This window comes from Leptosomus discolor, chromosome 21 (genome assembly GCF_034619465.1).
Source record: "Leptosomus discolor isolate bLepDis1 chromosome 21, bLepDis1.hap2, whole genome shotgun sequence".
In the NCBI taxonomy this organism is placed as follows: Eukaryota; Metazoa; Chordata; class Aves; order Leptosomiformes; family Leptosomidae; genus Leptosomus; species Leptosomus discolor.
Window position 1 is genome coordinate 4,856,771 of NC_141411.1, and position 17,074 is coordinate 4,873,844.

Consider the following 17,074-nt stretch of genomic DNA (forward strand, 5'->3'; position numbering starts at 1 on the left):
AGAAGCATTCAGTAGTAGAGAGCTAAACCTCAACGTTACGGCTGCTTCCTTCCTTCTGGGGTTCTTGCCAGCTCCTTGTCTCTCTTCCCCTACCCTGGCAGAAGGCTTTCTCCTTTCCCTCTGCTCTTTCTCTGCTTCTCAATCTCCCTCTTGCTTTCCTCTCTCCCTTCTGATGCAGAGGGGATGAAGTGCTGCTGGGTCAGGAGACCCAGGGGATGGATCCCAGGATCCCGCTCCTGCAGCACCGTGACCCTCTCCCTTCTACTGGCCAGTCAGTCCCTCCCAGCAAGGAGAGGCCGAGGGCTGGGGTTCACCAGGGTATGGGTGCCTCTAAACCCTGTCACACTCAGCCCAATGGTGACAGTGGAGCCACGGAAAGCAAAAGGGGCGAGCAGGGTCCTGACACGGTGCCAGGGCAAGGGCAGATGATGATGTTGCAGGTGATGGGGAGCACCCTGGGACACCCACAGGCTTCAGCCCGTGGTTTTTAACCCTTCCCATGCATGCTTAGTGCATCTCAGCGTCCTCCTTTGAGGTGCCCTGACCCCATAAGGATCTTCCCTCACCCTCCTGCCGCAGGCTTTTGGTAGCCCATGGGCTTGCAGCTCTGTCCGGTCCCCCATCCTGATGCTGGCATTGCTTAACCCATGGTGGGCTCAGCACTGGGTGCCTGGAAAGGAGCTGACCCCCTCCCTCTGCCAGAAAAAGCCCCGAGCAGGCGGTTGCATCTCCCAGAGACCGTCTGCAGCTTGCTGTGGGTTTTGTTAAATGTCTCTCTTTTGTTAAAACCCCCGTCAACGCCCCGTTCGGCATCCGCTGAACCCGGCTTTCTGCAGCTGAGTGTCCCCGTGCCCTCAGAGAGGCTGTGGATAGGTCAGCGAGGGCGAAACGGCAGCTCTGGTAGTGGGAACCAGCAGCTCCCCAAACCCTCGTTCCCCAGGGGGTGCCAGCGTGTGAATCTTTCCCGAGCTGTCAGTTCATCCCACAGCTTACGGGAACGGCCCCCGCGCTCGTCCCGGTGGAGCAGCTCCAGGGCTGCTCCCCTCCGCAGCCACCTCTGCTCCTCCAAAACCCTTCCTTGTTCGGCCGAACAATGCCGTGACTGCCTGCCTGGGGGGTCTGTAATCTCAACCGTGCTCTCCCCATCCTCCCCATCTTCCAAAAAGGAGCTGCTCCGCTCCGTCCCGTCGGTGCCAGGCAGGGCTGGTGGGCAGCCGGTGGCTTCTGCGCCCACTGCTTGTCCCGAGGTGGGGGCGCAGGGTCTTGCCCAAGGCGGTGGAAGGGAGACAAAGGTTGAAGGCTCCAGGGTGGCTTTGTCCACCTTCCTGAGCAGCTCTGTGCCAGAAGGTGCTGCCCTTCCAGGTTATCCTGTCCCCACTAAGGTCCTTGCTTGCAAGTTTTCCCCTCATTGCCCCCATCTCCCCATCCCCGTCCCTCCACAGACATCCTTCTGCCGCTGCGGACCGCTGCCAGCAAGCTTTTGGAGCTTTTCTTTGCTTCCTTCTCTCTTTTAGAAGGAATGAACTGCATGAACAAGAACCACGGCTGTGCCCACATCTGCCGGGAGACCCCCAAGGGGGGCATCGCCTGCGAGTGCCGCCCTGGCTTCGAGCTCACCAAGAACCAGCGCGACTGCAAATGTAAGGAGAACTCCAGGGATGGGGGCATGGCCTCCTGGGGACCCTTGACCTTGTCCCCGTGGTACAGACACCTCCTGGCCCTGCTGCAAAGCCCTGATGCCCTGGTAGCAATTGGTTTATTGATCCTGAAGACCTCTGGGTTCATTTTCCTCCGGCATGCCCAGCTCTGCCTCCGTTGCCCTTACAGACGATGCTCCTGGCATCACCCTCTGGCGTGAGACATTGTGCCCTTACACTGAGTGGGCTGAAATGGCAGTTAAAGAGGGTCCCAGAGGTGCGGCATCCCCTGTCCCACCAGCTTCGCTTTCCCAAGGGGAGATGAACAGGGAGAGTGTGATCGACATGGGAGGAGTGCAGGAATCCTCTCCCCGGGGGATGTGCTGCTCTCGGCCTGTCTGATCTCCTGCCAGCATCTCGCTGGCACTGCCAGCGTTATTAAATCGATATGTATGTGTTTATGCAATTATTTTTATTTTGTTTCTCATTTGCTGTCTGCAGCAAGCGTGTAAAATCGCTGATGAAACGGAGTTTTAATCCTCCGAGCCTATTTTCCCTCCAAGCTAAATGCACGGTACGCCTTGCCCCCGGGGGAGGGCTGGCAGGGATTCCCAGGAGCACCTGAGTCATTTCAGAGCTCGGGAAAGTCCCACCCTTCCCCTGCAACACCAAATCCAGGGTCAGGGGCAACCAGCCCACTGGTCCCCTTTGCTCGGGCTCCACCGGGGGCATTTAGCAGATATGCAAAGGGAAGAGGCGAGGAACCACGTAACAGTTTGCCTCTGCCAAGATGCCGCAGGGAAAGTCGAGGGGCTTTAGAAATTACCCGGGAGGGAGGGATCTCTCGGACGGTATGGATGAGGTTTTTCCAAGCTGGCTTTATGCTACAGCGTGGGGATGCCGGGCAGGGAAGGGAGGGGCTGGAGACCCCCGGTGACGGCCGGTGCTTTGCTTCCCGCAGTGACCTGCAACTACGGGAACGGGGGCTGCCAGCACACCTGCGACGACACCGACCAGGGGCCCAAGTGCGGCTGCCACGTCAAGTTTCTGCTGCACTCCGACGGGGTGACGTGCATAGGTAGGTGCAAGCCCTCGCCTGGCTGCGGGGACGTGGGTCGGGGTGCGGGACGGCTCGTCTTCCTCCCTGAGCGATTGGCTCTTGGCCTGAGGAAGGGAGTTTTTTTTTTTCCCAAGCTTTGGGGATGCGGCGTTTGCTTTTGCTGAGATCGGAGCGACTCGGTGCGTGTGTGAGGGATCCTGCGGGGTGCAGGGATGCGCCACTGCTCCGCCACAGGGAGCGAAAGTGGCCATGGGGATGCTTGAGGGGACGTTTGGGGACAGGTTGGTTGTGCCAGGGTGTGGGCAGGGGTCCCTGCTTGCCTCCGTGCCGCTGGAGGGTGAAAGGAGTGAGGGTGTCCCCACGCTAGAAATTGTCGCTGTCACCAGCAGCATTCGGGGAGGGACACAGAGGGGATAGATTTGGCTGCAGCGATCCGTTCTGATTTGGCACTGCAGGGCCTCGGCTCAGGAACAATTGCCTTGGAAAAAAAAAAAAAAACAAAACCCAAACCCCAACAACCTGACAACTCAGCCCCTAGAATTGTCCTTTTCCTGTGTGTGTTTTCAAATTGTAAAACATCAAACAGAGATAGAAGTTTGCCTGGTTTCATGTGCTTGTGCTGTCTAACAGCTGATTCGATTTAAGAAAATGTTACGTTCAGGGAGTGATTAAGTCCACAAATTGCTCTAGACATTTTGAGCTCTTATTGCAAAATAAAAACGAAAAAGGAGTTGAAAGCAAGAGAGAGGTTTTGGCTCCCCATGTCCCCACTGTGCCTGAACAGAAAACCCTCTGCGCTTTCCAAAGACGGCTCCGTCCTCAGGGCGAGTGCTAGAGGACCCCCCCCAAACCCCCGGCTGCTCCCCACCGGCTCGAGGGATGCTCGGGACTGAGCCCCCAGCAAAGCCCCCCTGCCTGTCAGCTCGGCTGCCTGCTACCATCGCGTCCCCGCTGTCACCCAGCGTGCTCCCAGGATTAATCCCAGTCCCTCCTGGCTGCCGGCAGCCACTGGCAGCCCCTTGTCCCCACCGTCCTCGCGTTTGCTCCCGTGGCCGCTGCAGCCCGTCCCACCTGCTGAGGACCCTCCCGTGGGGTTATTGCTGTGCCCGGGCTGGGGAGCGCTCCTCCGACGGGGATTTGGGGACCCCGGGGTGTGTGTCAGCTGGTGCGTTCCTCCCGGCCGTGCGCGTGGGGTGTGTGCGCCGGGGTGAGGACTCGGGGAGGTTCGTCACCAAAACGATGCTCCAGATGGGCTGGGGGTGGGGGGCGGGAGAGCAGCTCTCCCAAACCTCTCATGATTTGAGGAATGCTCGAGAGGGGTCCGTTTGCCCGACGGTCTCAGCACTCGGACCCCGGGTACCGCAGGTGTGAGGGTGAGATTTGGGGGTTTCCAAAATCGCTCATCCTCATCGCCTTGGCCAAAATCTCCCCCTTCATCCCCACGCTGTGCGCTGTGTCTGCTGGGGAGGCATCTCCCCCTGGAGCCGGTACATCCCCGTTAGCTCTCCCCTCGCCCACCATCCCGGGGGATATCAAACACTGCCATGGGGAATCTGAGGAGCAGCACCAGCCCAAAACCCACCGCTCTGCCTTTCGCTTCCCCTTCGGGTCTGCAGCCCCCTCTCTGCAGGAAGGAGCCCGCCCGGCTCCCCTCGTCCCCTGGGGGATTCCCAGTCCCCCAGCCCCGCTGCGGGAACACTGCGGGATTGTGCTCCGGCCACGGGGAGAGCCGGCAGCCGCCCCGTGGGGATGCCCGGCCGGCAGATTTATGGCCGAGGTACCTGCTCGGATATTTATAACCACCCTTTCTTGTTTTACAGCCAGGGCTCAGCAAACAGCCCTCCCCCATCCCCGGTGCTCCCTCCGCCGCCCCTTCCCCATTTCCTCTGAAATATTTCATCATTTCAAGGGGAATAAAGTTTCCAGCAAGGGGAAACGCAAACTCGCTCCCCGGGCCATGGGCTTTGAAATTGTACGCGGTGCGTTTGATGGGCTGCCGGGACAGGCCCCTGGTCCAGGTTCCCTTCAGATCACACCACGCGGCAGGAAGCACGATCAGCCCCTTTGAATGACAGTTTCATTAGGCCACGGCCGGTGTTTTTCATTTTTCCGCTTTTTATTGCTGCTTTTAAAAATGCAGATAATGAATAACATGCCTCTGAGCAAAGCGGGGCCAGCCCTAATGGCTCCCAACATGTCTGCAGGCTTGAGGGGGAGGGGGAGCCGGGAGGGGAGGCCGATGACCTTATGTATTTATATTTATGCTCAAAAAGCAGCCCTTTTTTTTTTAAAAAAAAAAAAAAAAGCACATAAAATCGCCCTCCAGCAGCCCAGGGTGCGGCGCCCACGGGGAGATGCAAACTGGGCCATTGTGGTTGATGGGGATTTTGGCTTTCTGGGAAGATTTGTAAGCCAGGGCATCATTGCAGCTCCCTCCCGCTGATATTTGGGGTGCAGCGGGGCCATCGCTGTCCCCCTGCTTGCGGCGAGCACCGGCGGAGTGGGAGGTGGTGGATGGGGGAGGAAACATGTTTAGATGGAGAAGGAAACTCAACCCAGCTCAAGTTTTATGGCCGATTTCCTGACCCGTGCCCAGGCGGGTTGCAGCGGCACGACCGATGCTCCCCAGCTTTGTGAGGCCGGCGGTGCCGGGAGTGGTGCTGGGAGCGGTGCCGGGAGCGGTGCTGGGAGCGGGGGCTGCGCTGGACCCCGCTGCCAGACGATGCTGAGGACACCAGAGCAAACTGACCCTGGTGCAGGAGGGCTCTGGGAAGGGGAAAGCAGGGCACAGGGACGCGAGGCGTGTGGCCGTGGGCATGCCGTGCGCGCTCCTCCGCACACGTGGACCTCCCCGAGGAGGACGGGGTCCCTGCAGAGCCTCAGCCCCCCGTGTCCCGGCTGCTGAATCCGTGCCCTCAGCCTGAGCCCCCCAGGACAGCACGGGCACTGCCAGGGGCTGCGTTTCCCCTCTTTTCCCTTCCCACCGCCCTCCCCTCCGCCCGGACCCGCCGTCGTTTCTCGTTAAGCGGGGATGCGCTCGTCTCCGCTCGGTGCCCCGAGCACCCCAGCCCTGCCCTCACCCAGTGGCTCTCCGGCTTCGGTGCAGCACTGCCACGGGGCTCTGTCCCCACCCGGGAGCAAAAAGAAGCGCTGGGGTGCCTTGTCCCCTCCCCAAAATGACCGAGATAAAGGAGGGACATCTCCCAGCCATGGATGGGTGGTGCCAGGCAGAGTTACCTTTGCAGGGCAAAGCTCAAGGTGATCTTTTTGAGGCAATCCCCAAAAGTGATCCCTGGGTGTTTTAGCACCGGTTTTGGGGTCCGTGGCTTTGCCCAGGCTGCTCTCAGCCCCCCAGGCTCCCACACGCTCCCTCGGGTACTCAGCACCCTGGGGCCGTGCCGTGCCTCGCCAGGGCTCCCTGAACCCGGGTGCACCGATGCACGGGTGAGGCTGAGCAGCCCAAATTTTGGGCTCACCACCGGCTTGGCCGCTAAATCCAAGCGGCGCAAGTGCCACCGGCGGGATGCAGTTGCCTTCCCGAAGCCCGTGGCCGTGCAGCATCCGTACGGATCCATAGGTCAGGGATTGAACCCACCCCAGCAGGCGCTGGTTTGGCTCCGGCGAGGGCGAGGACCCGACTCCCCAGACTAACGGGCTGCACTAACGCTCCTCGTAACGTGCTTCCCCCCCTCGCATGGCCAGCCCGGCGCGGGGCGCGAAACCGGAGGGGGTTTGGAGAGGCCGCGGGACACGGGATGCTTCAGGCAGGGTGATGGCGGAGTCAATAGCCCTGCATCCAAACCTCGGGGTTTGGCTTTTTTGGGAGGTGGCGGTGGGGGGGAGAACAAACCCAAAGGGACAGTTTCCACCAGGCTGGAAAGGCAGCGGAGTCGAACCCGTTGAGATGTGACACCAAGCGAGCTCCTTGCTGGACACTGTTTCTAAATCACTTTTTTATGAACAGGGGAGAGACACTTCCAGCAACACGTTATCCTTGAGACGTTTTCTAATGGTAAATATTTTTGTTCTCTCTATCTCTGCGAAGGGGTCTAACCGTAGACGGGCTCTCACCTTGAGATCATAACCGGGCTCGGGGGGCTGAGCTGCTGTGCTAACCGCATGCCTCACTAACCCTGTCCCCCCGCTGCTGCTTTTAAACCCCCCCAGAGCAAGCCTGGCCTCGGGCTGCAGGCGGACTTTGCTTTTGGGGGAACAGGGAAAGAACCCCTCCCCTGGCTGTGCTTGCATGAGGCGGGAGCTCTCGTGTGGCTTTGGTTGATCCAGCTCGGTTCAGGGGGTGATAATCCGCTTTCTAGCGGCTGCAGCGATGGTTATCCCCCACCGCCGCCGCCGCCAAGCAAGCCCGAGAGGAGCTAGAGGTGGGCTGCCAGGGGCTGCGTGATGGGGACAGGGATGCTCGTGCCCATCTCTGCGCTGTGCGCCCCGAAAGCCTTCCCAGAGCCCACCAGCTCACGGATCGTTCCCTCTGTGGGGGTGGGGACATTCAGAGTGCCCCAGGGTTTGGCCCAGCAAAGCTGCTAACCATGCTCAGAGGCGGCCGGCCCAGAGCTGCAGCAAATTGCAGCGCTGCGATGACCCTTTATGGGGCTGGGCACCTCGGCTGCACCCCCCAGGATTTCTTTGCGACTGCTGTCGGGTCTCTAAGCCCTTCACAAAGGTAAGGCGATGTCTCTGCTCCGCCAACAAGGAAACCGAGGCAGTGTGAAGGTGCAGCGACTTGTCTGCAATGGGGAATCTTGTTCACGGACGTGCCGGGTGCACGCAAGCTCCTGGCACATCCAGGAGGAGCTGCGGGTGTGCGGCTCACCGGTGGCAGGGAGCATCGACGGCGGCTTTCGGGGGGGCTCTGCAGAGCCTTTCCTCCAGGGGTGGGAGAAGGGGGAACCCCCAGCTCTGTGCCATCGCCGTGCCCCGGCCAGCCCAGCAGTAATCCCTCCGATTACCGCGCAATTATCTCCTTAGGCTCGTGGGATCCCAATCCCACCGCGATTGCCGCTTCCCGGCAGGTGGAGGCGAAGCCGGAGCATGTGCAGGCATGGTGCTGCGGGAGCACGGGCTGGGGCTCCGTCTGTCTCCGGTGACAGCCGGCACGGTGAAGGGTGCTGAGCGGGGCGAGGATTTCCATGGCACGGCAGTCAGGAAACGAGACCGGAGCTGGGATGGAAGAGGGTGGGAAAAGTGTGTGTGTGTGTTTGTGCAAGCTGCTTTGTCTTCTCCCTCCCGGAGCGATGGAGGCCCTCGCCAAAGCCCTGTGTGGTTGGGTGAGTCACGCCGGCTCACGCCAGGCTGGGAGCAGCCCCCGGGCTGCCAGCACCTCCGAACAATGCCGTTCTCCCGGGGCCCCGCTCCAGCGCCTGGCCCCGTGCCGCTCCACCTTCGCTGCCTCGCAGGTACCCCCGGAGCCCCCTCCAAGCTTTTTGCAAGCTTAGGACGTGGCCCCCCCCGCTTTGCAAAGGGGTTTGCGGCGGTGCTGCAGCCGTGCTGGCTCAGCTCCCACCTCGTGCGCGCCCCCGGCAGCGGCTGCATCCTGCATGGGGTGGCGGGTAGGGCTGGCTTGACATCTCAGCCAAAATTCCTGAAGGTGCAAAGGGGCTGGGAGGGGAGATGGGTGCCGCGGCGCTGGAAGAGGCTGTGAGCATGGCGAAGCACGCCCAGGGCGCTGCGCAGCCCCATCCTCTCCGGCGCAGCTGCTTCTCCGGGTCCTCGATCCCACCGAAAGCAGCCTCCGCGCCCAGCCCGTCGTCTCATCTCAGCGGCGACCCTGTTAAATCAATCCTCCCCGGGCTGCTTCTGCATCGGCTGCGGGAACAAAGGCTGGCGTTCAATAATTCATCGGGCTCCCAGAAAGTTTCCCTTCCCTTCGGCGCAGTGTCGCCCGCGCAGCACTCTTCGCCCCGGCGCCGCGGGGAGGGGACGGTCCCGGCGTGGCCAGGCTGCATGTGGCGCGGGGACCTGGCTGGAGGAATAATATCTGCGGAAATCCCTCCCTTGCCGTTGGGTTTTGTAATTGTGCTGGCTATTAATTTCATAAAATGGTCCCTTTTGTTCTCTTATTATGGGACACCATAAAAATAGCAGTGGCAAAGACGAGCACAGAGCGATCCCAGCTCCCTCGCCCCGCGGCGAATGGTTGGATGGTTCAGTCATTCCCACCCCATGCGGTGCTCGCAAAGAGCGGGAGAACCTGGGATTTGCTCTTTCCAAGGAATTTCTTCAAGGCATTTTCATCTTGGGTTCCTTGAAGCCCAAATGCCTCATTTATCCAAGCAACCAGCGCTCTGAAAGGAATATTTTATTATCCTTTGTGAACAACTTAATGCACTTCAAACCATTGTTCTGGTGGTTAGAACTGAAATTGAGGATTGATCTCACAGGGAAGCTGTCAAGCTGAAAATGCTTCATTTAAATTAGTGTCCCTTCTAGTCCTACCAGCAACAGCTGACTTTGATAATACTGAAGTAATTAGCATATTTTTTTAAATTGGATTTTTTTTTTTCTGCTGTTGCTGCCTTGCCTCTGTGTGTGGTGTTCTAATTATACAAAGCATCTCCCAAATTAGCCCGCGACACTGGACCGGCCGGCGTGCCCGAGCAGCTGGTGGCGTTTAGGGACCGGCAGCATGGGGTCACCAGTGGCTTTGTGGCTCAGTGGCGGCGGTGGCAGAGACGGGGCCGGGACCCCCCCACCATCCCACCGGGGGACCGGGGCTGCGCACCTGCATCCCTGGGGAGCCGCAGCTTGGGCACCCCCGGCGAGACCCGGGTGACTTTGTCACTTGGAAATTCAATTCCTCCTCGTTGGAGCTGCCAAAGGTGGGCTCCCCCAGACCCTGGTTTTGGGGGACACGTGGCCCCAGTGCCAGCGTGGGGGCTGAGCGCGGTGGCACCAATCCCACGGAGCCGCTTTTCCCTCCGTCAGCTGAAAAGCTGACGTATTTCTGGAACGAAGGGCCTCTGTCGAACCACCTCCGCTTTTCCCAGCACCCCGAGTGTCGGCTGTTTCGCAACAGGCAGCGGCTCTGCCTGCACGTCCCTGCCTGTGTCCCTGACCCCGTCCTCCTTGGGACACTCTGCTCCCTGCCTGCATCCATAAAGCATCCTCTAACGTGGGGACAGGGCTGTCCCCACTCCCCTCTCTGCCTTAAATGCAGACACCCAGTATGTAAGAGCAGGTTGGTGGATGGTGGGAGGGTGGCGCAGGGGTTTGGATGGCGAACCAGGAAATCTGGGTGCTTTTTCCTGCCTTAGGGCTGCCTGCATCCTGGGGTGAATCACAGGCACCCTTATCCCACCTCCAAAATCCCCGGGAGCAGCATCCGGGTGTGCAGCGGGGTGGTGGGAAGGCAACGAATGCCAGGTTCTGTGGCGGCGGAAGATGCTGTGGGATGGCCAAGCGTTAATGCCTTACCCCCGCCAGCCCTCGTGCTCTGTATCGGGGTGTTTATTAATTTGGGGGCTCTGTCACCTCGTTATGGCTGATTGAAAAGCCAGGAGCGTTTCGGTGGGCTCTGCAGGGAGGTTTGCACCTGCTGCTTCTCCGAGGCTGCCGCGTGGGGACGTCTGGGTGGCATGGGGATATCTAGGTGGCACGGGGATGTTTGGGTGGCACGTGACCCCCTCCCCAGCCTTTTAGACACTGGTCCCTCACCTCGGCCGCTCTCTCTCCCCTCTCCATGCAGAGACGTGTGCCGTGAACAACGGGGGCTGCGACAGCAAGTGCCACGACGCCGCCACGGGCGTGCACTGCAGCTGCCCCATGGGCTTCATGCTCCAGCCCGACAGGAAGACGTGCAAAGGTAGGTGGGTCCAGCCGGGTCCGAGCACCACGGGATGCCACACACCTCTGCACGCTCCCGCCAACATCCCCATCCGCCTGCCTCTGCAAGGGGGAGCAGTCCGGACCGGTTACCCCAACCCCCCCAAACCTGCCCCCCACCCAAGGCGAGGGGACACCATGACCCCGGGGCTGGCCGGCGCCTGCGTTGTGTCTTTCAGCAGCTCCAGCAACTTGACCCTGGTTGAAAGCAAAGCCCGTCCCAGTGCCGGCTGCCTGTCTACCTGCTGACTGCTTCCAGAAACGCCCCCTGCCCCTGTTATTTTCTCAGAGCATCCCCCACTCGGCCCTTCTCCAATTCTCCGGTTTCCAGGAACGTGCAATAACCCGGAGCCACGTTCCCCGTGTCTGGGGGTTTTATGACGGCTGCGGGCTGGTTTACAGATCGCTCCCTCGCAGTCGTAAAAAGAAAGCCCCAGCCCCAGAGAGGCAGAGCTGCCGTCCCGGCGCTGGCGGCTGGGGGATGAAGGGATGGGGAAGGCGGCTGCCTCTTCCTGGTCTCCTTCCATTTTACAGGTCATTTCCTAGCAGTAAATCTTGTGATTAGTGGAAAAAGGGGAAAAAGAAACAAAAAACCCCCAAGTCCCAGCCTCTTTCCAGGTTGTTGGGGCTCTTTGCAGTTATTGGGCATCATCATTTTTAGCCTCGTTTACAGCAGGAAGGAGAGGGCAAGCAGAGAGGTGAGGGTTGAAAAGTATTTTGTCAAGCGGCTGATTTCGAAGGAGGGCTCCCCTCCCAACTTGCTCTTTCTTCCTGATGCTCCTGGTCCCCAAAAGTAGCCCCCAGCCCTAACCTGTGACTCTGCAGACCCTGGTCTGGTGCTTTCCCCCATCTGCGAGGCTCTTTCGGAGACCCTGGCTCCTGGCTGTGCTCCAGGGGATGCCGAGACCTGCAGAAATTAAACATTTTGCACAGATTCCAAGGGGAGCCCAGCCCAGGAGCCCTGGCCTTCCCCAGTGTCCCTAGTGTCACACATCAACTCCCCAAATACACCCAGGTAAAACCAGCGGCCACGTTCCCTCAGTCACCATGAGAGCCCAAAGGGTTTCCTTCGTTTGCTGGCTCCTGGTGGGGACGGGGTCCGGAGGGGAGGCCCCCGCTCTCCCAGCAGAACATCCCAGCCGGAGCGTGACATATGTCCCTTGTCCCCACCAGATATCGACGAGTGCCGGCTCAACAACGGCGGCTGCGACCACATCTGCAGGAACACGGTGGGCAGCTTCGAGTGCAGCTGCAAGAAGGGCTACAAGCTGCTCATCAACGAGAGGAACTGCCAAGGTAAGGGGCAGCGGGACCCTGGCCCCCTGCCCTGCCCGGGGATGTCACCTCTCCCTGCCCTCCGGTGCTTCTCAGCCCTCCCACGGCTGCTGCTAGAGGAGCGCTGGCCGGGTTACCCGTTCCCCTTCGTGTCCCTCTGGGCTGTGTACACCCTTCAGGGGATTAGGGCTGGATTTGGGTCCTGGTCTGGGGCTTAGTCCTTTGATCTGCAGAGCTGGGCTGCCGTCCCAGCCCTGCTCCCGAGCTGGGGATTTCTGGGTTCTTCTCGCGGCGGAGTTAAAACCAGCAATTAGGGAGGTGCCAGGGTGAAATCCTCCGGCCTTACTCAGGGCCAGGATGATGGTCACGGCATTCCCTGCAGCCCCGGGCGCAGGGAGCAGCCCTGCCAGCAGCCCCAGGGCTGTCGGCTTTGCTCTGGAGCATCTGTGCCAGGGGACCATGGACCCCAGCAGCACCCCTGGGAGGGCACCCTACGCTCAGCACCCACCCTGGCACTGCTGGCCTTCTCCCAAGCTGCTCTACTTTATTGCACAGAGTTTTTGCTGGGAATCCTGTAGCAGCACGACCGCAGCTCCCTGCTAAAGCACACGCAGAGACGCCCCGGCTGCTTGCTTCCCTCTCGAGAGGCCGCTGTTTTCCTGGGCTGGGTGATGGGAAGAGCAGCGGGACATGTCCTGCCTTGCCTCTCCCCCTCCGCCAGCCACCCCACGTCGGGGGCTGGATGGTGCCCTGCTCGGGGACGCGCCGTTTTTGCGAACCATCAAGGCAGAGCAAGGATTTCAGTGGCTTTTACAAAAGGATTCCTCCTTCCCCTGTCTGTCAGAGGGCAGGGGGAAGATGCATCCTCTTTGCTTCGGAGGGAGCTGGCTGCTCCACGCTGCATTTCCCAACTTTTTCTCCCTGTCCCAGCATCCTCCTGCACCTCACCTAAACCCAGCAGATTTAAACGACCCAGCAGGTCACTGGGCCCTCTCGGGGGGAGCACAGGGCTCTGCCCCCCTCAGTCCATGGCCGAGGCCAGCAGGGCGGGTGTGCGTGAGCCCAAGTGTTGCCTCCCGAAACCGCACGGCCGGGGAAGGAGGGGGCTGGCACGCTCCGGGGCTGCGACCGCTTTCATCTCCGTCCAGGTTCTGCGCTCTTGGGAGTTTGACGCGAGCGCGGCAATTAACTTAATGAAGCCAATGAAACGATGCTCAAACCCGCCGGGTTGGGTTCCTCTGCCCAGCCAGGGCCTCCCTGCCCTGGCGAGGTCCCCCCTGGGGCCGAGCAGACATCGCTGGCACCATCCCCAGGGCAGGACCTGCCCGTGCAGCGTTCCTCCCCGGCACGGGGCAGTGCCCCGGCTGGGCAGCAGCCGGCGGCTCTCACAGCCACCCTGTGCCAAGGAGACAGTGCTGGCCCCGCTTGGCCGGTTTGGGGTGCAGAGGGGCTGCGGGAGCTTAGGGCAGGGGGAGATGCTGGTGCGGTGGGCTCCTGCTTCCACACAGCAGCAGCTGGAGTGGGGCAAGGAGGGAGCTTGGAGGCAGGCAGAATGGGAGCACAGGGTCCCAGAGCATTCTGGTGTTGGATCCCCAGAGCATTCTGGTGCTGGATCCCAGAGGATCCCGGTGCTGGGTCCTAGAGCATCCCAGTGCTGGATCCCTGGAACATCCCAGTGCTGGATCCCTGGAACATCCCAGCGCAGGGTCCTCAGAGCATTCCAGGGCTGGATCCCTGGAGCATCCTCGTGCAGGATCCCACAGCATCCCACTGTAGCCCCTTGTTTTCTGGAGCAATTGGAGCAGGAAGGGGACAGCTCTTGTGCCCAGGGCTGCCCCACCGCCATGCCAGCCCTCACCTCTCCCCCTTGCCTTTCCTTCAGACATCGACGAGTGCTCCTTCGACCGGACCTGCGACCACCTCTGCATCAACACCCCCGGCAGCTTCCAGTGCCTCTGCAACAAGGGCTACACGCTGTACGGGCTCACCCACTGCGGAGGTAGGGCCGGCTGGCGGGGTTTGGGTCCCAGGGAGGCACCCAGGGATGGGGCAACCCCACGGCATGATTGCTGTGGGACCGCTGGGGATACTGCTCACCCCAAGGGCCCACGGGGAGCATCGGTTCCCCGTGTACCCCGAGCTGCAGCCAGGCAGGGAGGGGGCTCACAGCCAGACACTGGTGTCTGCAACTTCAAACGGAGCGACAGGAACAATTTGCGACTTGTCTGCAGCGGGAGAGCGGGAGAAATCCCCAGCGTTTTTGGCAGGGAGCTGGGACAGGGTGGGAAGGGGAACATCAAAAGGGTTTGATTTAAGTTTCACAAGGCAGATAGCTCCCAAGGGCGGGGGCGTGTGGCGCTCCAGGAAGCGGGGAGGCAGATGAAACACGTTTTGGGGGGTGGGTTGCCGGAACGTGTCGTGGCAGTGGTGCCGTCGGCCCGTGGAGATGGTGCTCTGGCACTGCCCGGCCGGTGAGAGCAGGAGACCCTCCTCGTGCTCCCGGAATACGCAACCAGCATGAGCCACTGTGGGCCCCAGGATGCTTTGGTGTGACCCCACAGCGAAAGGATCGCTGGTTCCCACCGGTGCCCCCAAGAAGGGGGAGCCAGGCAGGGAGGGGTGTTTAGGAGGCAGCTCCATCCCTGGCCTCTCCCCACCTCTGCCCCTGCACCTGGAGGATCGACTCCCTGTTTTGGGCCAGGGCAGAGGGTCCCCACTGTGGGGAGAGGGGCTGGGGCTGCCGAGCAGCTGCCTTTTGAATTCGGCTGCTAAGTGCTTCCATGGCTCCGTCTGCTGCCCCCCACAGCTCCCCAGCCCGCCGCAGGGCCAGGGCCGGGCTCAGCCTGGGTGGGCTGCACCCGTCACCACCCGGCCCTTGGGGACACCAGGAATTGGGGTTTCCCTCGTCCCTGTGGGGCTGGCAGGGAGGAAGCAAGGCTGGAAGCGCCCCGCGGTGTGCGTCTCCCATCTCCGGCTGGGCACGGGTCCTGCAGTTTGTCCGTTCAAAATCACAGCCCTGAGACAATGCCGTGTCAGAGCCGGCGGGGTCTCGCTGCCCCTCGCCCACCACCTCCCCCTTCTTCCCCACAGACATCGACGAGTGCAGCATCAACCGGGGAGGCTGCAAATTCGGCTGCATCAACACCCCCGGCAGCTACCAGTGTACCTGTCCCGCCGGCTGCAAGCTGCACTGGAACAAAAAGGACTGTATAGGTACGTCAGGGCACGACACGCCGCGGCTGGGGATGGTCCCGATGCCCCACGGCCCCTCTGTCACTTGGGGCTGTTGGGATTAAGGGCAGGGCAGGGGGAGCACGGGGGTTTTGGGGCATCTCGACGCAGGGATGCTCCAGGATAGGCTGCTTTTGGCTGGGGCCCTGCGTGCATCTGGCATGGGTCTGGATGGGAAGTGCCCTAGGGTGTTGCCCTGCTCCTTCTGCCCTTGGTCATCTTGTTGTTTATTTGACCATGCTTGGGGCTGGCTGTGAGTTTTGCACCGGCAAATGTCCCTAAAGGAGCTGTTTTCATGGCCCTGGTACCCAGCTGCCTCCCCTTCACTGGGGACAGGCTGCCCCCCCCAAACAAATTGAAATCGCCGCAGTCACATCTGACGTCTCCAAGGAGGAGCTGGGAGGCTTGGGGTGCTGGTCTGGGGTCCCCATGCCACTCTCTGGCACCGTCTCCTCCCCAGTGAATCCCCCCATGACCTGGGAGGGTGCAGGGGTCCCTCACGGGTTCCTGGGCAGTGCCACCCACGGGCGTCCCCACTTGTCATCACCAGCCGGCGCGTGTCCCTCAGAGCTGCTGAAATGCCTGCCAGGTTCCGTGCCACCGCGGGCCACCCTCACCTGCAACAAGACGGGCAAGAAGGACAGCTGTGCCCTCACCTGCGCCTCCAAGGCTCGCTTTCTGCCAGGTACCGGCACCGGTGCCACCGTCACCACGGGCAGGGGGGGTCCCCATTTCCCTGCATGGCCCAAACTGGGGGACAGGGAGAGCAGCGGCTGCCCGGCCAGGGTGCAGAGCACCCAAGTAGTGGCCAGGGCGAGGGAAGGAGGTGGTTGCTTGGAGGGGAGCTCATTGCTGGGTGTAGATCCGTGGGATGGGTCCCTGGTGCAGGATCCCCACGATGGGGTGTGGGGCATCATCCCCCGCCACGGCGCAACCGTGTCACCCCGCATCACCCCGGCAGCGCATCACGGGGACCGGGCGGCCACTCTGGCATCCCCCAACTCCCGTTCCTCCATCCCGCAGAGTCCGACAGCAGCTACACGGTGAGCTGCGGGACCCCTGTCCTGCGGCAGGGCGGCCAGCAGAGACCCACCAACAGCAGCCAGCAGTGCCTCGGTAAGGGGGCTCCCGGGGTGCCCACAGCCACCGCCGGCCGGGCTGCCCCGCGCCGGGCTCGTTGAGCGCCCGCCTTTTCTTTTAGAGACTGTCGCTGCGCCAATCAAGCAAAAAGCTTCCTTCAAGATCAAGGATGCCAAGTGCCACCTGCACCCGCGGGCCAAGGGCAAGCAGGAGGAGGCCGGGAAGGCTGGGGCGCAAGGTGAGGCGTGACGGCAGGGCGGCGGCGGGGATGCCCGGCCCCCCCCCAGGAGGGACGGGGTGCTGACTTGTCACCCCGCACGCAGGCGGTTCGGCGCCTTGCTCCGACTGCCAGGTCGCCTTCGTCAACCTCAAGTGCGACTCGTCCAAGAAGGGGAAGGGCCGCCGGGCTCGCAACTCCTCCAACAAGGAGGTGACGCGCATCACGCTGGAGTTCGAGGCGGAGATCAAGCTGGAGGAGATCACAGGTGGGCACAGGGCGGGTTTGGCCCGTCTTGGATGCAGGGAGGGGTGGTGGGACCAGGGGGACGGTGGTGGGACCAGGGGGACGGTGGTGGGACCAGAGGGATGGTGGTGGGACCAGAGGGATGGTGGTGGGACCAGAGGGACAGTGGCGGGACCAGAGGGATGGTGGCGGGACCAGGAAGATGGTGGCGGGACCAGGGGGATGGCGGTGGGACCAGGGGGACGGCGGTGGGACCAGGGGGATGGTGGTGGGACCAGGGGGATGGTGGTGGGACCAGGGGGATGGTGGTGGAACCAGAGGGACGGTGGTGGGACCAGGAAGATGGTGGCGGGACCAGGAAGATGGTGGCAGGACCAGGAAGATGGTGGTGGGACCAGGGGGATGGTGGTGGGACCAGGAAGACGGTGGTGGGTCCAGGAAGACGGTGCCATCCCCGTGCAGCAAGGAGAGACAAACCAGTCCTCATCCCGC

At 61.7% G+C, this 17,074-nt stretch overlaps 1 protein-coding gene across 1 annotated transcript in view; it reads left to right on the forward strand.

Annotated features, from left to right (window-relative positions):
- SCUBE3 (signal peptide, CUB domain and EGF like domain containing 3) overlaps positions 1-17,074 on the forward strand; it is a 34,715-nt gene that overhangs the window by 14,659 nt on the left and 2,982 nt on the right. The window contains exons 5-15 of the mRNA XM_086476419.1: positions 1,515-1,640; positions 2,599-2,715; positions 6,662-6,709; positions 10,397-10,513; positions 11,707-11,829; positions 13,691-13,807; positions 14,899-15,021; positions 15,590-15,724; positions 16,063-16,155; positions 16,241-16,357; positions 16,443-16,604. Of these exons, the coding sequence (XP_086332545.1) occupies positions 1,515-1,640; positions 2,599-2,715; positions 6,662-6,709; positions 10,397-10,513; positions 11,707-11,829; positions 13,691-13,807; positions 14,899-15,021; positions 15,590-15,724; positions 16,063-16,155; positions 16,241-16,357; positions 16,443-16,604 (1,278 nt within the window). The remainder of the gene's footprint in view (positions 1-1,514; positions 1,641-2,598; positions 2,716-6,661; positions 6,710-10,396; positions 10,514-11,706; positions 11,830-13,690; positions 13,808-14,898; positions 15,022-15,589; positions 15,725-16,062; positions 16,156-16,240; positions 16,358-16,442; positions 16,605-17,074) is intronic.